The sequence below is a fragment of the Cupressus sempervirens genome, chromosome 4, assembly GCF_028749045.1.
Source record: "Cupressus sempervirens isolate cs-2001-9-10 chromosome 4, ASM2874904v1, whole genome shotgun sequence".
NCBI lineage: Eukaryota > Viridiplantae > Streptophyta > Pinopsida > Cupressales > Cupressaceae > Cupressus > Cupressus sempervirens.
This window is the reverse complement of record NC_143121.1, coordinates 604,681,818-604,706,314: the sequence shown is the minus strand read 5'-3', so window position 1 is coordinate 604,706,314 and position 24,497 is coordinate 604,681,818. Positions and strand designations below refer to the sequence as shown.

The following is a 24,497-nucleotide window of genomic DNA, read 5'->3' as shown; positions in this document are numbered from 1 at the left end:
GCCGAGTATTGGTCTGAGATTTATCTGAGGATTGAATGGTGTTGTATACCATTCAATTAATTATCTGGTTGTGTTTGGAGAGGGATTGGAATGAGTTTTATAGCATTGAATCTACTGCCAAAAAATTGAGGTTATGTTTGAGAAACACTCAAGGAAGAATTCTGAATATTGTTGGTGTTGGGCGTTGGGGTTTGCTAGCAGATTGTTGCTGCCTTCTGAGGCAGCCTTTAAGCTATTTGATGCAGCTTGGCTGAAAAAAAGTTGTAGAATTTGCTCAAAACTTCTAGGCATTTAGACCATGAATTTATTAGAAAAATTTGTCAAAAACTAACCTATGTTCTTGTACCATGAAATTATAATCAACTGTTATAAACAAAGGAGAGGAATGCTTGTTATATAAACAATTACTAAATACATAACGGAAACAAACAAGAATTAAAGACAAATAAAAGTTACCAAAAACAGACTGACTTACAAAATAGAAAGTTACAAACCAAACTAGCTAAACTTAAATGACCATTATAAGCTAAATATTACAATATTACTTGAATAGCCCAAGTTCCTAGAAACTTGGTGCAATATGCAATATGGGTTTACAAATTTTGTTTACCATTTTTGTATTTTATAATTACTTTTCCACTATTTAGTTGGATGAGTGAAGTGTTTTGCAAATTCTCATTTTGGAGCCAAATCAGGCTACATCCGAACTGCACCTGAGACATTTTTAGGTTTCACATAGCATGGAGGGCCATTTTCAGACCATTACACATTTGCATGCAGACATAATATAAGGCATAAAAGCATAATCAAAGCCATCATATACAAGTGCAAAGAAAATGATCTAAAAAATGATGCTCTTCTCACTGCCACACAATTCTCATATTCATCGCTTGAAAGCAATTTCTAAAAAACAAAGATGAAGTAAAGGCTTAAACAGGTGAACTAGCTAATCCATAACTCAACAAAATTTATACTTCTACCAATATTCTGATGACATAATGGTAATCAACTTCCTTGGTTAAAGAATTCAAGGCCCTAAACCATTTAATAAAAAATGGGAAATCAAATATTTGTCCATTTTATGAAGAAAATATTGATTTATAGATTTTAGTGATAACTTACCTATATCTTTCAATTCGCAATTCTTATCGAAATCGTTCTTTGAAATCTTATAGTTACTCTAAACATTTTTCCTACTTCTGAAGTTTCATCTTTGAAATTAGTTCACACATAATCCAGATGAGGACTGAATGGGCAGGTGGAAATGACCATCTTATGTATGAAATGTTGATCATAGCTGAAAATGAGAAGATAATTTCTAATAGTTGTCAACCAATTATTTGTCTAAAAAGCTTCATATCAGACATTAACATACAAAGCAAATCAAAGTTGTAAGCAAGTCAAAAGAGGTCGTAATAAAACCTGCCCATTCTTGAGCATCAGTGAGATGAGTAACAGCATCACAATTTGTAGCAATGAAAAGACATCCTGGATTCTCCCGTATACACAAAGTTCCATACCTGTCATATCATAACATGGCCTTCTGAGAAAACATTTACGTTAATTGGATACTATAACATTGAGAGGATTTTATAACATATGACAATAAAAAATTGAAAATTGTGCTAAAATACTTATGCCGTTTTCCCTCAGGAAAATAAGGTGGAGGTACCAATATGCTCAGCAGTAAGAACCCAATCATAGATGTGACAACACGGAATTCTTTTCTACAAAGTAGTTGAAGGGTCGTGACATCACACCATTGCATTTCATGTTGTATCATCAAATATTGCCCAACAAAATACAGAATGCTATGGTAAGAAGGTTTACTTACACATGGATCTCTGATTTACATTATACAATTTCCATGTTAGACAAAAGAACATACAGACAGTTAACAAATTTTTTAAAAAGGGCCAAGGAAACTATAAAGAGTTTCAAGTGAGATCCTATCAGAAATGAGTGATACAACTATTGCCAGATCCTAAGAATTGTGCTTGGAGAAGCTAACTGTTCCAAGATATTATATCACTAATTTAATTGCTATAGGAATAGAGTTTTGAACTAACTAGTGTCATTCTATTAGGCACAAAAATACATAAAGAACATCTTAAGCCCAAAAAGTGAAAAAATAATTGGAACACCTATTGCCAATCTGCAATGCCCCCTTCTAGGATTAACTAATTTTGCAATCCTCAGCCTATTTTATTTCCCATAGGCTATTTGGGATGCAACAAGGGAGAAATTAATAAATTATATTATAGTCTATAGATTTTTAATTTAAAGGCAACTTGTATTTAATTGATTATTTTTTATAGTGAAAAGTGACTTATTTTTTGTCCAAAACAATAGGTTGATTATGTTTCAAATTGTTAAGAAATTGAAGATTATGAGGGAGGAGATTAAGGGTTGGATTAAGGTAAATTTTGGGGATATATTTAAAACCAAGAAAGAGTTGAGTGCTAGACTGGACACTATGCAACATCAAATGGCTGCTGGGGACACTCCCCTTACTGTACATGTTGAGAAGGAGGAATGCAGGGCTAAATGGAAGACTTTAATGGAAAATAAAGATATCTACTGGAAGTAGATCACATATTCAATGGCTTAAAGAGGGAGATCATAACTCCGCCTTCTTCAGCAGGTCTTCCAGCAAGCATAAAAAGAGGAATATTATTAGTTGTTTGCTTGATGATAAACGTTGGGAAGTTTCTGACCAGTTTCAATTGGGCACCATGGCCTCTACTTTCTTCATGCAGCTCTACTCCGAAAACAAAATAGGTAATGATGAGGATATAAGGGACCAATTTCTATGCCACCTCCCTTAAGCCATCACTAACGAAGATGATGACCTCCTCCTTACCTGAGTGATTGAGGAAGAAGTCAAACCCATTGTCTTTTTTATTGGTGCTTATAAAACCCCAGGTCCTAATGGCTTCCTACCTGCTTTCTTTCAGGACTTCTGGGACATTGTAGGCTTTGATGTAACTAGGGCTTCTATAGACCTTTTTAGGACAGGTAAAGTTTAAACTATTGAGGATGTTGAATGACACTTTCATTGCCCTTGTCCTTAAATCTCAAGATCCATAATCTATGAATGACTTTAGACCAATCAGTCTCTATAATACTATTTATAAAATCTTCACTAAGAACTTGTGAATGGGCTCAAACCTCTCCTAAACAAATTTATAAGCCCTCAACAAAAAGGTTTTGTCCTAGGAAGGTAAATCCTTGATGCTGCCTGTTGGTTCCCAAAACCGTAGATTAGAATCCTACAAGCCATGCCTACTCGATGCTGGGATATCTAATCAGTTGTGGCCAACTTGATAGGATCAATCAATTCGATCTAGAGCCTCTACGCTTTTGGCTCTGCAAAACCAAGGCCTGTACACCTGATCCTAGACAATAAACTTGGATTCAAGACATTTATAGCAGATAGATTCAAAGCAAAGACAATTTCCCAAAATGGCAAGATTTTAAGGAAACTTCTGAGATTGATAATAATGAGTATTAATCTTTAAAATACAATTACTCTAAACTTGTAAATGCTGAAATATGGTTAAAAGTGAATTACTAAAACAAATAGATATTAAACCCTTGAAAGAAAAAGATTAGAATATTGCCAGCATATGGATTGAAAAAAATGAGCGAGTTAATCATCAATGCCGAAATTTAAAAGAGTGATAGAATCAAGACTATATGTTTTCACATACAACTTTATGATATTGTGTATATTAAATCTATAAACAATTCAATTATCAAGATGCGTCAAATTATTTCATTTTTATGCATATTTAAACTAGTCTATGATGTTTTAACCCTTATATGGACAAAATAGACACAAATAAAGAAAACAATAATAATATTTCACAATATTTGTATATGTTGGGTTTAAATAGCAACGAATAATTTGATCCACTTATCCTAATAATAGAAAATAAAAATGATCACAAAGGATGGACTATATAGTAATTTAACTCTAAAGCAAATAAAAATCTTACTGATTTTACTGTAGAGAAATTCGTATTGAAGACACTCAATTGTTGATGCTCCACTCAACACAATTTCATGTCACACAATATTGAAATATATGTCCAATAATTTCAATATTCAACAGCTTGGTTCAAACTTCAATTTTCTTCAAGGAAGAATTTAAAAAATCATATAAGTTTTAGGAATGTCGAGAGTTTTTTAAAATAGTGAATGGTGTCTTGTTTGATTTTTTATCACATATTTGTAGAGCACCAAAAGGCATTAGTTACTTGATCAAATCTTGCACCTTTTCAAAATCAGTAACTAATCATTGTTAAGTATTTAATATAATTTTTGATTAAATCTAAATACAATTGACGATTTAATTACTCCTACTTTATATGTCTTCATCGGCAGGTGCTTATATCCTTTGCGTCCACTGTGCTTGCAAATAACTCCTATAGGTTCACGCATAAACCTCCAAACCTGCAACAGAGATAAAACGAAATAAGATTTTGACCATCGAATAATACTAAATGATTCAAATATTTTTTAGAGCAATAACAGACGATAATCTATATGTTAAATATAGCGCTCGAACGCCCGGAAATGACCAGTGCACAATGATAATTACGTGGGGAGTTGCAAAGGCACAACTTCCAAATCTCAACCAGCTGAGGACATCGCACACTATATGTTTACACACACTTCTTCCATAAAGCTTTTACTCTGCATCATATGCGAATGATGCATATCGTGCCTCTCCCATACCTCTACTCAAACCTTGTTCTTCTTATTATAAACTCCTTACTATGTGACTTCCAAAGGTGACAATGCAGCAAGACTTATTTGATGTAAATACCATTCCATTTAAGGTCGTAGCATTTGCCATATTTGTTTGATTGTTATTATACGTATACACAGGACAGGCGTGGCTTTGACATGGATTGTTGTATACAGGAGTTGCAAGAAGATGGTGATGGAAGTTCTTTCCAACATTCCTCGACAAGAAACAGATGAGGCAAACCATTTCTATAATATATTCTTGACTTTGTGCTGTGATTCTGTATATTTTAATCTTTTTCAATCATAACTGCATAGTTGTGAGTAATACATATGTATTGACCTCTCTGCTCCTTTCAATCTTCTGATGTGGACTCCAAGTCACTGACGATGATGGCTTTCACATTGCCTATCCTCTGCGTATATGTATTTATCAATAATTCTGAAACATGTGTCCATCTTATTCTTTGAATAGCACTGTGTATTGGTTCCAAAGAAATAATTAAATACCCATTGTAGACACCTAAATCTGATTGCATCACTTAAGTAATCCTATTTAGTCATCTCCTAAGGCATCATTAATTAAGTATTTAATATTTAATTAATCTATTGTCATCCCCTAGTTAATTAGTTAATTTAATTAACTATAGTCCAATTGATAAAATTAAAAGATCACCCAAAATCAATTTATCAATTAAATCCCTATTCCTCTATTAAATTGAATAAATCCTCAAATCTATTCAATTTAATTCTATATCCCCATTTTATTAAATAAATCATTTAATAAAATATCTAAAATCCTAAGAGCCTCCCTAAACCCTATCCTAACCCCTAATCCAACCCATTCACACATACTAACCTCACTTAGCCACCTACCTAACCCATCCCATCAAATCTAAGCCACTTACCCCCTAATTCCCCTCTAATCCAAGCCTAATCCTCTTCTAATCATGTGCACAATCATAAACATGGGTTAAGACTTGCACGGATTTTGCACAATCATCCACCTCTGGGAAGCGCATCCCCTTTGGTGAGAAGCTCAAACCAGTAAATAGTCTGGCCGGTATAAAAATGAGGGGAAGGGTAAACCTTCTCGCTCCATCTCTTCAGTTCAGGCGGCATGTTTTTGGGGGTAGCCTGAGGTGGGAAAACTTTCCCACGATTTCAGCATGTCCGGAATAGACCCTTAAGTGGATCACAGCCAATAACAACCATTACGGAGACTCCACAGACCCATTTACAACCCTCTTAGTCTAAAGTATCTCGCTTTTCTTTCATGGTATGTTATTCATGGTGCAAGGGAAACAACATCCCTCAAGATTACTCACCATTGTGCTCCCCTGGTAGAGGCATAAGGCCACTTGGGTTTCATCTCCAAGGGTCGTTGTTCCCGCAGAAGGGGAACTTCTATTTGTCATGCCTTGAAGGTTCTCTGATGTGTATCCTTTGTCGATCGACTCTTGTATCGACTCACCTCTTCGATTAGAGGGAAATATTGCACTAGAACCAGGAGACATCAAGTTGTGGGCCGTTGAATAGCATATGACAATCAAATTCTGACTGTAGGGATAAAGTGTGTTTGAACTGTCTTAAATTGTACTCAAGACCTGTGAAAAACATTTGTTGAACATTGTTAGGGCTAAAATTTTGTACCCTGTTAAACTAAACAAGTTTAACAATCTTGCCTAACATGGGATTCATTTTTGCATGTGGGAAATGCGTAACTAGAAATGAAACCTCCGGATTCTAGGCTGGTTCCTATTGGATAATAACTGATAACTCCAGAAAACTAACATGAATTTGTAGGGAAAAGGGATAAAAGTTACTTAAATGAACTTAAAAACTTGGACTCTGAACTAGAGAACCAGGTGATGCACCAAAATGATATGAAAATTCAAATACTAGTAACTAGGAGGGCTTACTAGCATATCTGAATGAATACAAAACACTTCCTTTCTGTATAGGCTTACATAAATATTTTGTAATAAAGTCTTAAAATGAACCAGCATAAGGAGGAAAATAGATGCCTCTCTTATGAGCTTTACCTTCTAAAACATGAACTACAACTTGCAAACAACCATACTTTTTTGCAGCTAGGTGTTTGGGTGTAATGACCCTTTTTTAAGCCATTTATTTTTTGTCAGCTTTTCTCTCATTCTTTCTTTCTTACATGTGCGGGTATTGACTATAGACAAATATTCATGGATGTATCTTAGCTTTGCTTGATCGCTATTCTTTAAAGCAATACTTTGTGTTGATGCTTCTCTTATCCCTTCGTGTTCTCAAAGGTTATGTGACAGGGAAACAACTCCTTGCCTTTCACAACATAAAACAAGGCCAAAACAACAAAGCCAATACTGACTATACTACAAATTAATTTCAAATGCAATCTGTAGTCACTATTCAACTCATGGCTTGTGTAATGTCAAATTTCAAGTAAAGGCCTCCATACATCCCTGTCTCCAGTCAGATCTTAATAGATTTAATTTCATTCTATATTTCTGGTTCCCAGGGTGACCTGCAATTTCCAAGGCTGAAGACTTGTGTAATTGTATATGTTCCATGATGGAAATGCAAGCTGCAATTTTTGTTATTAATAAAGGACTTTGGAGTCATGTCCCGATAGGAATGAATTTTCGAAGGAGTCACATCCTATTGTGACTCCGAGTCATTTAATACAGATTCTGTAATGACTTAAATGATCTATAATGGACCCTTTTTAAGATTGATATATATATATATATGTTTTAGACACTCACAATATGATAAATAATTATATACTATTGTAATGATAATATTATATATCTATAGAGTCTTTACTTTCTTTATTAACAATATTTAATTATAATATTATCCTTGAACACGTCCATTCCATAATATAATATCATTAATCATTTATTTTTATACTATCATTATAATAATATTTTATCAATATTATATAATAATGCTTGATGCCCTACTAATAATATTTATATATTCAATATTCATTTAATAATAGTGTACATAATTTATTAATAACATTATTGTTATTATTATGAGTACGATTGATACCCATGAATCTTGATTACCTTACTAATATTATCAATCTTTTATTTATTATATCTTAATACTATTATAATATTATAATTATAATGTAATATCATATTGTATGATAATAACATTATTATTATTATTTTATTTATTAATAATGATTTGACCTTTAATATTACCTTATTACCTTAGTAACGTATTATTATATCAATAATATATTATTATTTATCCTTTAATAATATATTATACCATTAATAATATATCAATGTTTCTTTTAGTATATTATAACATTTAAGAAATAATATATTTATTTATTCATAATAATTTACTTATATTACTCAAATTAGGGGACATGACAGTCCGCCCTTCCTCAAATTGCTTGTCCTCAAGCAATGATTGTTTACACTAAACCTTTATTGTGAATTCAATATACAAGTTATACACTGGAATGAAAGAATACATAAGGTATGCATGTAGTTAATGTCATAATGCATGAAGTAAATATCCGAGTGCTTGCAGACACAAAGCATACACGAAGAAGACACATTAATGCATGAAGACACGAAATATACACGATGTAGACACATGATGCATGAAGGCACAAAGCATACACGATGCAAACACATCATACACTCCTTGCTGATTTTCACAATGAAGTAGAATAAAAGGAATGAAAAATATACTTCCCCAATACTCCTATGGATCCTACAAACACAAATAATTATTAGTATATAATAGCTCCAAAGAAAGATGAGTCTTGTGATGATTCCTTTCCTCATTTATATAATTATTTGGAAGGAATCTTTCTCTCTCCTCATTACGATCATCATAAGATGGTAGATTTACGATGCAAAGGGCACATGAAACAGGCTACAAGCGATTCCCTGGAGGATATTTGTCATGTGCTCGAATTTACTCCACCTCTCCCTCCACCAACTCCCTACCTTAGGATATCATAATGTGGATGAGAAGATGAGCGTTAAATTTAATTTACTTAGTTCATTTGAAAGATTTCTTCTTATAGTACCAGACAACCTTCTCTCTCCTGGTTATGATCATCTCAGGATGGTAGATTGACGGTGCAGAGGGTGCATGAAACAAGCTACAAGCGGTTCCCTAGAGGATATTTGTCAGGTGCTCGAATTTACTCCGCCTCTCCCTCCACCAACTCCCTATCGTAAGAGATCTTAATGTGGATGAGATGATTAATCAAATGAACATAATTATTTGACATAGGAATCTTTCTCTCTCCTTATTACAATCATCTCGAAATGGTAGATTGACGGTGCAGAGGGCGCATGAAACAAGCTACAAGTGGTTCCCTGGAGGATATCCGTCAGATGCTCGAATTTACTCCGCCTCTCCCTCCACCAACTCCCTATCTTAAGAGATCATAATGTGGATGAGAAAATTAATCAAATGAACATAATTATTTGGCATAGGAATCTTTCTCTCTCCTTACTACGATCATCTTGAGATGGTAGATTGACAGTGCAGAGGGCGCGTGAAACAAGCTACAAGCGGTTACCTAGAGGATATCCGTCAGGTGCTCGAATTTACTCCGCCTCTCCCTCCACCAACTCCCTCTCTTAAGAGATCATAATGTGGATGAGAAAATTAATCAAATGAACATAATTATTTGGTATAGGAATCTTTCTCTCTCCTTACTACGATCATCTTGAGATGGTAGATTGACGATGCAGAGGGCACATGAAACAAGCTACAAGCGGTTCCCTGGAGGATATCCATCAAGTGCTCGAATTTACTCCGCCTCTCCCTCCACCCACTCCCTATCTTAAGAGATCATGATGCGTATGAGAAAATAGACCCCTATGTACTATCTAATCACATGGCTTTCCCTTCTATCATAATTGGTTAAATTCTTTCTTTTTCCATTGTCTATTGTTATTAGAATACTAGGATGGTCTTGTTTATGCAAAATCAACTGCACCCTCTATCCCTTAATTCAAAATTATATTTCATTCTTCATTTTTCATATATATTTTTCATTTCATTTTTCATATGAAGTATTTATTTATATTTCATTTTTCATATATATTTTGGTTTCATTTCATTGTAACTAGAATCATTGATAGACTATTCAATATTCTTCATAATAATGAATGTGTCAGTAATAAGAAAGACACTATCAATTATTTCATAACAAAATATGCACAAAATATATACCTTACCTCATTACCTTTATGTGTTGAAGTGGTGATTTAGGAGTATGAAGTAATCTTCATATCCACTTAAGGTCTTCCTCTAGTTTAATCCTGAGAACAATTTGATTCTTAGATGAGAATCCCAAAATAAAAGAATGTTAGTAATTTCATCTTAAAATTCAAAATTCAAAATAAACCAAAGATGAGCTTATGTTGATTGAAATATTCAATATGTGGTAGCCTCTTCAAATTTATCCTTTGAGTTTATATCACCTCCCCATTATATTATATTTGCATGCATTGTTACCTCTGCTGCAGCAATTCAAGGATTTCAAACTAACGTGGCTTTGGAAATATATTTGTAAGCGGTGAGAAGATATACATATGGTGGTCTCACCACGAATTCCTCCATGCGCTATGTAACGGGAGCACACTCATCATCTACACTAGGATAAAATTTGAAATTTCCTTTGCCACATTGGCTGCTGCTGAGTAAAGATCACAGCATGATATTGAATTGAGTTTTCAATGGGTAATGGCGCTATAGAGTGCGCGGATATTCCTTGGTATGTGTTCACAGATTTGTGAAGAGAGTGCCAGAACAAAACTCGAACTTCTGAAATCATACCATCTGCATGCACCAGATTCGTAACTAGGCTCTAATACCAATTGTAATGACCCTTTTTTAAGTCATTTATTTTTTGCCATCTTTTCTCTCATTCTTTCTTTCTTACATGTGCGGGTATTGACTATAGACAAATATTCATGGATGTATCTTAGCTTTGCTTGATCGCTATTCTTTAAAGCAATACTTTGTGTTGATGCTTCTCTTATCCCTTCATGTTGTCAAAGGTTATGTGATAGGGAAACAACTCCTTGCCTTTCACAACGTAAAACAAGGCCAAAACAACAAAGCCAATACTGACTATACTACAAATTAATTTCAAACGCAGTCTGTAGTCACTGTTCAACTCATGGCTTGTGCCATGTCAAATTTCAAGTAAAGGCCTCCATACATCCCTGTCTCCAGTCAGATCTTAATAGATTTAATTTCATTCTACATTTCCGGTTCCCAAGGTGACCTGCAATTTCCAAGGCTGAAGACTTGTGTAATTGTATATGTTCCATGATGGAAATGCAAGCTGCAATTTTTGTTATTAATATAGGACTTTGGAGTCATGTCCTGATAGGAATGAATTTTCGGAGGAGTCACATCCTATTGTGGCTCCGAGTCATTTAATATAGATTCTGTAATGACTTAAATGATCTATAATGGACCCTTTTTAAGATTGATATATATATATATATATATATATGTATATATATACATACATATATATATATGTATGTATACATACATATATATATATATGTATGTATACATACATATATATATATATGTATGTATACATACATATATATATATATATATGTATGTATACATACATATATATATATATGTATGTATACATACATATATATATATATGTATGTATACATATATGTATGTATACATACATATATATATATATATATATATATATATATATATATATATATGTTTTAGACACTCACAATATGATAAATAATTATATACTATTGTAATGATAATATTATATATCTATAGAGTCTTTACTTTCTTTATTAACAATATTTAATTATAATATTATCCTTGAACACGTCCATTCCATAATATAATATCATTAATCATTTATTCATATATTTTTATACTATCATTATAATAATATTTTATCAATATTATATAATAATGCTTGATGCCCTACTAATAATATTTATATATTCAATATTCATTTAATAATAGTGTACATAATTTATTAATAACATTATTGTTATTATTATGAGTACGATTGATACCCATGAATCTTGATTACCTTACTAATATTATCAATCTTTTATTTATTATATCTTAATACTATTATCATATTATAATTATAATGTAATATCATATTGTATGATAATAACATTATTATTATTATTATTATTATTATTTTTTTTATTAATAATGATTTGACCTTTAATATTACCTTATTACCTTAGTAACATATTATTATATCAATAATATATTATTATTTATCCTTTAATAATATATTATACCATTAATAATATATCAATATTTCTTTGAATATATTATAACATTTAAGAAATAATATATTTATTTATTCATAATAATTTACTTATATTACTCAAATTAGGGGACATGACATTGGGTGAGACAAAGCAACATGAAAAAAATGATGATTCTCTAGTTGTCTTTATCAAATCACCTGAACATACACAGAAATACAGAAAGAAGGGAAGGCTCCAAAATAGATTCAGATAACATAAACTCAGCCACTGTCACTTGTATTTGATCTTTCCAAAACGAGTTACAAATTTCTGCACAAAAATATTAAGGACAAAACAATTGTTACATAAGCCTTCTTTGCATAATTCGAACCCCCCAAAATGAATTCAAAAAACTCCCTAAATACAATCCCAGCACTTGGGTCGAATTCAGGAAACCAAGCTACAAAAAAGGAGTCAAAACTTATCAAGAAGATGACTCACTTCCTAATAACTACACTAAGTCATAATGAGACCCATGACTCATGTCAAAATTCCCCAAAAATGCTCTAACTGGCCATAAAGATCTCCAAAATGCTTGATCAAAGTATTCGACCCAAATTGAAATCCCTACAATCCCTTCTCATGGTTCAAAATATTTGAAGTATCAAGTCTTCAACGAATCTTTCTCCTCTTTCTACTCCTTTAAACACAAGTCACACTTATCCACCTATCCTCAATGCTAAAGATAGTAAACATAGGGAAAATGTTTATAAAGGTTTGCAATTTAAATAAAAATATAAAATAGTTTATAAAGTCACTATTATATATTTTTATTTTCATATGATTTGCAAAAAGAAATAAGTGTTTAAAAACACTTATAACCCATGGCAATATACAAACATTGTGAAAAAATAAAAATGGGAAATAAACCCACTTAAGTCCCCTACGGATTTCAAATTTCATATAATGGAGAAAAGGAGGTATGTCGGTTTGAATACCCTAAAAACGATTTCATTTGCGTTTTCTTTCATTGCATGAATAGAGGAGGTCGGCTAGGGTTTGAAGTTTGCATTTTTCTCCCTTGCTGAGCATGTTTTTGTTGCATGAAGCCACTCTGGAAGTTAAAAAAAATGTATCTCTGCATTTTCTCTTGCTATTTGCTTCTTCTAGAAAGACATTTTTTTAAGGTAACACTTTGCATCTGTTGTTATTTCCAATCATTCTTGGAAAACAGCATGTATTAGCCGTCTGTTACATCTGTTTGCAGAGCATATATTTGAAACGCCATGTGGAATGCGTTAGATATATTGATATATATGTGCCGCCATTTTTCTTTTTAGTGCTGGAAACACGATTTCTGGGCATATCTCATCTTAGTGTCGCCATGCTCGACCATATTCTTACAGGTATCTTTTTTTATTTTTTATTTTAAAAAAAACCCGTTTTTTCCTTTCTCTGTTGGAATATCTCCATATTTGATCATATCTTGCGGGTATTGGTGCTGGAAGCACGATTCTTTGAGCATATTTCATGTTAACTGCTGGCACGATCTGGTGCTTTAATTCCATAATTTTCCTGTTCTAGATTATTGCTTTTCATGCAATTTGAAACAACTCTTGCGGCTGTCTGACGAGGGTTTTGGCATTAATTTGGAAATCATGTATTCACCAATACTGCTGTAACAAAAATCTGAGCATTTTTCTCATCTATGCCGCCATTTCATGAAAGAAAACTAGTATTTGCTGGTCTGATTTCTGTATGTATTTGATTAAATGCTTTTGTCTTTGTATTGTTGCCATTATTCAGATCAAATGCAAATCTGTTGTCTGTGCAGGATTGAGTAAGGAATCAGTTTGTTATTTGACTGTATTTATCATGCTTTGTGATCATATCATCATACTGATCTTGTAGATTCTGCTGCGAGTACTTAAGAGAAATACCATAAAAAATGCATTGTTGACCTGTACATTAAATGCCTTTTTTCTGTGATATAACTGAGATTTCCCTTTCCAAATAGAAATCATTTTACTTTCACATTGATTCAACATGCTGCAACCATTTGGTTCTTTTTTTTGTTTGATGTAAGCTTTAGAACATTCAGTAGTAACAGTAACAATATATATGCGCATATCTTTGTGCTTGTTACCCCTTTTATAAATTAGAATGTTTCAACATATTCAGATTCTTCTGTTATTTCTTTGTAACTGCTGGTAACCGTTATGTTGGATTTTTTGGAAGATATCATTATTTGCAATATAGTTTCCTGTATCTGTTACATAGACAAGTCAAAACTTCTCTGCTACTGCAGCTCTCTGCATTTCCTTGCATTGTATTGCTTAGAGAGTTGTTTCTATTCACTTATTCAACGTATGCACAAACTTTGTTTTGATGGAATAGATGCAATCATAACAAATAAAAATTATTTTATGATGTTCGAGCACGGGCTCATGACACTCATAAACCATTTCTTGTAATTTGCAGCTATTCCTTATGAATTGAACATGCCTGTACTTGATTATAATGAAAGGTTTTGTATCAAAATAATACGTCCCTTTGACATTATACCTTGTGTTTTTTGTATGTATTTAGAATAAGAGAAATATAACATGTGCAAGAATGTAGCTGTAGGTAACTAGTCATTGCTTAGATCATAAAGATCTAACCCAACCTTTTTCTCTTGCAGGGGAACGAGGAACCAGGAGCTTACCAGATCGAGAGCTGGACCATGGGCGACAATGCAACGACAAAACACCTAACCATTCAAAGTCTGAAAGGCAATGACTAGTTATCTCTGACTTTCTCCCATATGTTTTATTTTTCTTGTTCTTAGTACGTATGAAACATAGCAATTGTATTCACAATTTGTGTGAGATACTTTGCTTTCAGCGTTTCATTATTGTGTAAAATATCAATTGTATATTCAAGAAATGAATGATACAAGGACATTTATATTCTTTCAAATAGAAAATGAAAAGTGTTTTCAGCAAATAAAATTTGAATTCTCAGAACTGAATTTTAACATGTGTTAAAATTAAGTAACAAACATACACAATTCAGTGGTTACTATCAAAAAAATCCTTTTGCTAAAGAGATCAACTGTTTGTATTTCTCAAAGTTGCTTTGTCCTTTGAGAAATTGTTTGCTCATTTATCCCCGTATCAGAAGAGAGAAAGTTTCATCTTTGTCATCTCAAAACAATAGTTGTTAGCAAGTCCATTCGCAACAACTGCTTGTCTCGCTGGTCCAATTTGTCCATTTGTCTCAAAATGATTTACTTATTCCCTCAAAAACACAAGAATCACTAAGCAAAACCCAAAGTTATAAATCCTTTGTTGGTCCAAAGTCTTGCTCTTTTTTCAAAATACTTTTCCATTTACCCTACTTGACCGAAAAGATCACAAATTTTATTTTTGAAAGAGCTCGCCTTTCATACATAAGAAACGGTTGTTAGCAAGCCCACTCGCAACACCGTACTTTTAGTTTACCTTTTGCCTACACTTATTACCTAGAAAATACCCCACAAAAGTCTAGCTACCAATAAACCCCTCTTGCTCTAAAAAGATCCAAAAGTTGCTCTTTTCAAAATACCTTTTTGCTAGCAATCTACTTGACCGAAAATGACACATTTTTTTTCCTTGCCTAGAAGATAGTTAGCCAAATTAATCCTGAAAGAATCCAAAACTTGCTATTTCTCAATTGATTTATGTTCCAACCCAAGGTCTAGAAGGTATACTTAGCATAGTCACTACCTCCAAAACCCCACAATTGTGATTAAAATCCCTTGGAAATATCTCATGTCAGGCCAACCTAATGCTAAGTTCAAAAAGGCTAAACTCCCACAAATACCAATTTACACGAAGATAGAAGTAGAAGATCAAAAACATACCCCCAACCCAAGGATTGCCAAGCTAGACCAAATTAAGAAAGACGGAGCAGACGTTGCATTACAAACCAAGTGGGATTACAAGATTCAGACCCTAACTCTCTGACGAGGTGTCAACCATAGCCTTATCAATAACTCTCATGTTAACTACTTTGATTAGGTCCATCTTTTTCCTCACACACTTATGCACTTGTCTCCTTGTAGGTTTAGTCTCTCTGTTAATTCTTCATCCCATCTAAACATTTGGTATAATCATCTCCTTCACCTTTTGTCATCAAACCTTAGGTTTTTAGAAATCCTCCAAATCAAACATCATTAAACCCTAGCATCCTCCATTAGTTGCTCTACACTTAGAAACATTTTTCGCATCACCTCATTAAGCTTTGTCTCCCTAGAGAAACCTCCATCCATCTCACCATCATAGTTGTCCTTAAACTAAGCATTGTTTAGGATAAACTGTCGCTTGTGTCCCACATCACCTTAAGCAAAAGGTTGGGCTACACACTTGATCCCATTTGTCTTCCCAACGGTCACAAGGCTACCTTAGGTTTTGATATCGCTACCACATATTCAAGTTCACACTTAAGGAAAACAGAATCTCCTCCACATAGCACCATATCATCTAAATTCCTACAAGTATCATATACACTTAGCATCATCCCTCTTTGCATTTTCGTCATTAGGAAAGTCATCCTTTCATGCCACCCACCACTCGTTTTGGTAAGAACACAAGTAAAAAGGACATGGATCCTAGTCATAATAATAACACATTTCGAGCTCAGCCATACCCCATAGTTTCCATGATGCCACCAGATCCACCACCACAAATCCCCGAAGAAACAAGTTCCTCCATAGACATTGATGCTTTCATGAACCAACCTGGTCATGCCACCATTGTTAATGCCATCATAGACCGAAACAAGGAAACCATCATGGCAAATTTCTTAAGGGATAGTGTTGGTTCCTTTGAATTTGGGCGTCCACCACCTATCGACATTTCAGATCCTACACACCCTCTGTTTGGGTGGCAACCACTAGTTGCAGAGTCATCTGTCCTTACCGATCCTTTCTCTTCACTCAACAAAGGATATCAACTACGTCAGACGGAACCTGCAGACCCGAATATACCCTCAACCCAGGTGCCTACTTCTATTCCACAAAACACTCATCCCATCCTCACTCAACCCTCAGTACATACTACATCCCAACCAACCTCATGTGTATCATCTGCCTTTGCTTCAACCACTCATTTCCCTACTCCACAACATCCTCCGTTTACATCCATCAACACTACCTTTTCACTTCCACCTCACAGCACACCTAGTCTATGTACTACTCAAATGCCACCACTAGGGTCAAATACCTCATCTTCCATCCCACCCAACATCACTATCAACCCTTTTGTAGCTAGCCAAAGCTCTTCAGCCTCATTTCCTTTGGGACCTTGGAATGTTGCTATAGCACAAGGACCTATCACTAGTCTTCCTCCTAGCACTGCAGCCATGTTCGCCCCTCAGACACTTTCATCCACCACTTCACATTGTTATTCACTACCACCCCTTACCAACTATTTCTCCATGCCACCTTTGGGAAATAGCCAAACCACCCCGCCATTGCAGTTCCCTATGATGAATACTCTACCGCAGATTAATTACCTTGCGCCTGTTCATAATCAGTCATACTCTCAAGCAGGAGCGCAACCCACATATATTGGATATGGTATGTATTCCCAAAGCATGGCACAGGCATTACCCACCTTACCACCCTTTCAACTGTAGTCTTCACACCAGCAGTATGCTCAAGCACCCACACAAAGATATCTCATAGGGCAGCAACCTCATACTTATCTTCCCCACCAACAAACTTCTCAGCAGATGCAACAGTATACCCAAAACACATTCCAAAAACCCATAACATCCATCACACCAGCTGTGCAACCTATTTTTCCACAGATGCCATATGGCAACTAGGGTTTTCCATATCAACCTTCAGATCTTGGCATGTATCTTACACTAGGGGCACTTGCTCCCCCACCTATAAACTTTGAATGGGAAGAGATGAAAAATGCTCTCAAAGCCCTCAAAGATGGGATAGACTCCAAAACTTTCAAGTTTGAGAATGATTGCCCATACCCGTTTGACAAAACCATCATGATGACACCGTTTCCTAAACATTTTGAGATCCCCAAGTTTGACAAATTTAGGGGGAAAAATGATCTTGTCACGCATGTTAAAGAATTCTATATGCATTGTCAGGAGGTAGCCTATAATGATGTGTTCCTCATGCGGCTCTTTCCCAAAAGTTTAGGAGGCCCAGCCTTAGAATGGTTCTGTCGTATCCCTCAAGGAACTATTAAAACTTTTGCTGATCTTTCTAAAGCTTTTGTGGCTCAATATACCCATCTTGTCGAAACTGAATTATCTGTCATGGACCTAGTTCATACTAAGCAAAAAGGGGGAGAAAGCCTTGCAGAATACTTGCAACGTTGGCAAATACTCACAACCAAGATTTCTTGTACCATCCCTGAGCGTCATCTTGTCAAAATGTTCATAAACAATGCACACCCTAGTCTCGCCCATCATATGGTTATGAACTGTTTACAAATGTACAAAGACATTAAAGAAAATGGGATGGGACTTGAACAAGGCCTCATCAAGGATGGTGTTATTAGACTTTACAAGGAAAATACCCAGGACTGAGGACCAAACAATGACAAATCCTAATATTGGAACAAAAACAAAAACACGGTGACAGATGGTGCCACCAACACCCAACAAGTTCATATCGTTGGGGTAGCTACCAATGTTCCTACCACGTTTTGTCAGCAACAATTCTATCAGCAGCAACCCCTGTGTATCACCCATCACCCATACAGAACAATCAACAAATACCTGCTCATCATAATCAAACCAATGCTATCACACTTTCGGCAGGTACTAAACCCCATGTTTAGAGACAACCTCGTGCATACACCCCGTTGGGGGAACCTCTTGATGCAATCTTTGAAAAACTAGCTAAGGATAATCTTATTCAACATCCACCAACACAACCCTTGGAACCAAACCAATCTAGGGCATCCTAGTATAAAGATAATGAGTTTTGCAAATTCCATCATGTCAAAGGACATACCACCCTCAAATGCATGCAACTCAAGGACTATGTCCAAGACCTAATTGATCAGAAAGAAATCACAATGGGGGCACAAACTTCACCTAATGCAGGATTAATGATATATCAAAATGCTTTCCCTCCTCATAACACAAACCTAGGAAAATCACCCGCAAACCCTCCTGTCAACAAGCCGAACAATATTCAAGGCAAACAAGGAGATAACCGAGACAAGTCTCAAAACTATACCTCGGCGTATTTAGACTATGGAAGCCTTATCGGTTGCATATCACAGGTCGAGCCATCCATCAACGTCATTAACATTAAGGGCCCAGATACCCAATGTATAGTTGCTACTCGCCGGACTCGACTCAATATAGCTGGCCCACCTATTTCTACACCATCAAGACCACCTCCATCTAGAGCATCTCTATCAGAATCATCCTCATTAGGGGCCACAATATAACATCTTGGAACACCTTGGAAACACACCGGCCCAGATCTCCATTCTGGATCTCTTAAGAACAAGCCCACTTTATCAAGAGATCCTCAACAGTACTCTACACCTTAGCTTTGAGAGCTTTCCAAGAAAAACGCTCACAAATCTACTGGTAGGTTTTGTAAAAACTTGGATGTCTTGCCATAGGTGAGTCATGATAAATTGTCAGCACCATCCTCCTCACCTTTGACCCTGGCACCAAAAAAATGTGCCCTTTGTAAATGATGAGCTCATTCACAAGGGTGATATCACTACTTTGGATCGATCCATCTATGAATCCCGATGCCCATGTATCCTTTGCATACTCTGCAAGGATCAAATGTCTGCAATGCTTTGATATATCCATCAAAAAGCTCAAGTGGGAATCTTCGTGACAAGGCATCTGCTACTACATTTCGTGTCCCCTTGAAACAGGTAATATTAGTCATATGCTTGTAATTTACTTACCCATTTTTGCTGCTTATCATTAAGATCTTGCTGCCCCAGGAAATGTTTTATGTTATTGTGGTCAGTTTTTATGCTGAATTTGCTACCCAATAAAACTGCTTGAATTTTGCCAAAGCATGCATTATGGACAACATTTCCTTATCATAAATGTTGAAGCTCCTCTCAAGCCCCCTAAGCTTCCTACTCTCATAAGCAATCGGGTGCTTATCCTGCATAAGCACTGCTCCAACACCTTTCCCCAATGCATCACAATGCAACTCAAAAGGTTTGTTAAAATATGGTAATGCTAGCACTAGACAAGAAGTCATCAACTCCTTGAATTTCTCTTGCCTATCAAAAGTCCATAAGAAAGCCCCCTTTCTCATCATGTCAATCAAGGGTGCTGCATACTTGGAATATCCACTAACAAACCTCATGTAGAACCCACACAACCCCAAAAATCCGCTCAACTGTGTCAAGTTCATTGGAGTAGGCCACTCAATAATAGCACGAATCTTTTTAGGATCTATGTGTACTCCCTGAGCACTGATTATGTGACCCAGATATAATAACTCCGATAATGCATACTCCCTGAGCACTAATTATGTGACCCAGATAATCCCAAATCACATTTTGACTCTTTTGCATACAAGGACTCCCTGCTCAGAATGCTCAACATAGTGTCTAAGTGTTGCACATGCTCTTCCCATGTCTTACTATACACAAGGATGTCATCAAAGAAGACTAACACAAATTTCCTCAACTGATGCTGAAAGACCCTGTTCATTGTGGACTGAAAAGTAGCTAGAGCATTAGTTAGCTGAAATGGCATAACTAACAACTCAAAATGGCCACAATGACACCTAAATGCCATCTTTTCTATATCCTACTCTCTGACTCGGATCTGATGATAGTTTGGTCTCAAATCAATTTTGGAGAAGAAACATGCTCCATGTAGCTAATCTAATAACTCATCAATCTATGGAATGGAATACTATTTTTGATAGTTTTCTTATTCAGGACCCTATAATCTATGCACATCCTAAGAGTACCATCCTTCTTTGCCAAAACCACAAAAGAAGCGAAAGGAGACTTACTTGGTCTAATATGACCCATAGCAAGTAGTTCTTTGACGGTTTTTTCAATATCATCCTTCAATCCCTTTGGATACATGTAGGGTGTAAGCATGATGGGTTTAGCACTCTCTTCTAACTCAATAATATGCTCAATACTTCTATCTAGAGGTCTACCTGGTGGTATTTCACCAAAAACCTTGTAGTGCTTGATTCTCAATTCTTGTGTATCTAGGTGATATTCTAGTTTTTGTTGTCCCTATGATGGTATTAAAGTGCAACAAGTTGCCCTCTCAACCTGGTCATGTCTCAACAAGCTCTCCATGCGTCTGCAAGACATCATCTTAAACCCACTATCATGAATGACCTTAAATATATGGGTCTTCCCTTCTGACTGAAACTTAATGACCTAAAGCATATGGGTCTTCCCTTTTGACTGAAACTTCATCTCCATATCTCTCAAATTGAGAGTAAACTCCCCAATATCATGTAACCAAGTCATACCCAAGACCAGATCTGTATCACCCATGTTAACCCCATAAAAATCTGCTTTGAAATCAAAATTGTTGATCTTTAGTGGCAGAGATGTAATCTTCCTGTCACATTTGAGGATGTAGCCATCAACTACGCTCACTCTTAGAGCCTCAAATTGCTCTGTCTATATCCCACGCCTCTCAATCAACGTGGAATCAATAAAATTGTGAGTAGCACCTATATCAAGCAAAGTAATAACTCGTTGACCAGCCAATACCCTTCTCATCTTGAATGATCCCTCTTGTTGTACATTAGTGAGACAGGACTCCTTAAGTCTACCCTCAATCTTCTCATCACCTGTAGCCATTTTGTTCAACTTTTCATCATCTATGCCTTCCTTTTTTTCAATTGATTCCTCATTTTCAGATTGTTAGTCCAACTTTTCAAAATCAAAATCCTCATAAAAAGCCCTCATAACCCTGTTTGCTTTCCCCTTTGGCCTCAAAGGACAGTCCTGGTTCATGTCATAGGGTTCTTCACAATAAAAACAAAGTTTTGTCTTCTTTAAATCATTTAATGTCTCTCTATCCAAAGAAGCAAATGATTGATCTTTGTTTTCAGCCTTAGTTTCATTCCTCTCAGGTTTCTTGAAGAATGGTTTGTTTTTGCTAGATGATGCACCCTTTGACTAAAATTTATTTACTGGGGCTGCTTGTTCCATAATTCTAGCCTTCTTAATCGCTTCTTGCAAATTGAATGGATCAAAGGCTTTTACCCAACCCTTCAGTGGTTCAGATAATCCCTCAATGAACAAAACAACCAATCTCCTATATGGCACCATAACGGATAACCTCTGAAAGTCACTAATGAAATACTCCAATCCACCTGTCTGTCTCAACTGTGCCAACCCCCTAAAGTAGAATTCAGGATTCTTATTAAACCACTCTACCAACCTGTCCATGAAGTCCTGATATGAAGTTACCTAGTTATGTTGAAGGGTAACCATCCCGTGGTATCACCAATCATGTGTAGCTCCCTCTAAATGTAGCATGGCATATTTTATTGCCCCCACTTTTGTCATAGCTCTCAGTGCTAAGAAGGTATCAAGTTTGTGAATCCAAGCTTGCGTTGTCATTCTGCTACTCCCATCAAATGTAGTCAAGGAAAGTGTAATAACCCAAACTGGCTTCCAATTTGCACAACTTATTGTTTTTGTAATTTCCTCAAAGTTTACTAATTATTGTATTTGTTTTTTCTTTGTAAATATAAATCAGCAACTTCAAGAACTTTAAAATGAAAAGATAGATAATCAGACTGTAACTGAATGATAGACTTTGCACTTTATTTTGGATAAACATCAATTAGAAGAACAAATTTATTTTATTGGCAACTGGAAAGCAAGTGTTTTTGGCTAGTTGTCCCACCAACAATGCCTTCTTTATTATCACGCTGGCTCCTCAATACTAAATAACAACTGTAGAAAAAGATTTCTCTCCAACAATGAATTCCGCACCTTCCTTCAAACACAAATTGTTGCCTGAAATGAAATTGCAGGCCGGCCATAATTACGGGTGTTCTAAGTGATTGCATGACCTCCAAAACAGAAACCATAGGTAACAATTCTAGGTCCAGCAGCTGGAAGAATGGACATAGGTTTGGAATTAAGCCATCTATTGTCCCCAATATGCAATGCTTCCCTCAAGGGCACAACACTAATTTCACAAACGCTACCACGCTAAAATGCCAACCTTAGAAAACCAAACGTTCTCCGCAATCAGAATTCGTAATTGCTAGTCAATTCAAATTCTACAATTGGAGATGTCCACAACTATCTCTCCTTAGCCACAGGGATACAGTAGGAGACTCAGCGAATCTATTTGCAAATGCAATTCTTAAACCACCTTCAGAATTCAATCTTTCAGCAAGACAATAACTCCTAGCCACAAGAAACACAATTAGGGAGATATAATAAATATTTAGAATATCACAAATCACTATATATCAGCAGTGAATTGCCCACTCAACTTCAAACCCTTATATCACAGCAACGGCAAAAAAATCAGAAATCGGGAAAAAGCCGCGAAGGAAACAAAAGAAAATTAAAATATCCAAATGTGTCTCTCCCAATGAAATGAGCTCTCATTTATAATCTTTCATTGGCCAAAGTTTCCTAAAAAACTCCACTTCAAAAATTGTGGAAGTTTCCCAAAAGAACTCAACACTTGAAACTTTCCAACATACTTTTTAGAAATATTTCTTAACATCATTATTATAATAATATAAATATCATTATAATAATGCAACTTAATAATTATTGAATAAATAAGAGCTCATGCAATTATTAATCTTATTCCTATAGATGGCAACCAACTGCCAAAGCCACCCACTGAATTGCCAAAAATAGCGACTTCCAATAATAGACTTACTAAAATTAGTAAGTCCACAACTAGGACCCCCAAAACGCCCTGTCAACTCATGAGGGTCGCTATGATGAGCTAACCCCATCAACTGCGTAGACTTGCCAAAAACAGGGACATTACAGAAAGCTTTCCTGTAGCACGCTTTAATTCATTATCCTTGACACATGGTCTCCTTTTCTATCTGACTGCACGGTAGTGTTCTCTTCTTTTGTTCACAAACCTCTCAAATGTCATTCTCTCCCGCACCTGCAGTGCCAATAATTCTCATTCATCATTAGCAACCATAAGGATATCTACAAATGTCTCATCCTCAGCTTTCTATGTTGGCTCCTGTACTGGTTCCTCTCCAACAAAGGTAGGACGTGTGGGCCTGTCTGCTGTTCTGGAAAGATTTCTATGAGCTCTAGGTGATCCCACTAAACTCTTGTTATCCCCTTACTCTTGATTTTGTCTATCCTGTGGGTTCATGCGCTAAACCATGGTAAAATCTGTAAGAGCCAACCCCAGTTGGTTGAATGTGATTGCTAAACACTCAGGATGGCAGGATTTAGCTTGGATACCAATGTAATAACTCTCAGCTAGTTATAACTTCATCAA

General features: G+C 35.4%; 1 protein-coding gene across 2 annotated transcripts in view; it reads right to left on the bottom strand.

The window, feature by feature from the left end:
• Positions 1–24,497, bottom strand: part of LOC149562676 (phosphoglycolate phosphatase 1A, chloroplastic-like) — a 258,106-nt gene that overhangs the window by 76,116 nt on the left and 157,493 nt on the right. For both annotated transcript variants that reach the window (XM_089826124.1, XM_089826125.1), the window contains exon 8: positions 1,423–1,520. In XM_089826124.1, the coding sequence (XP_089682250.1) occupies positions 1,423–1,520 (98 nt within the window). The remainder of the gene's footprint in view (positions 1–1,422; positions 1,521–24,497) is intronic.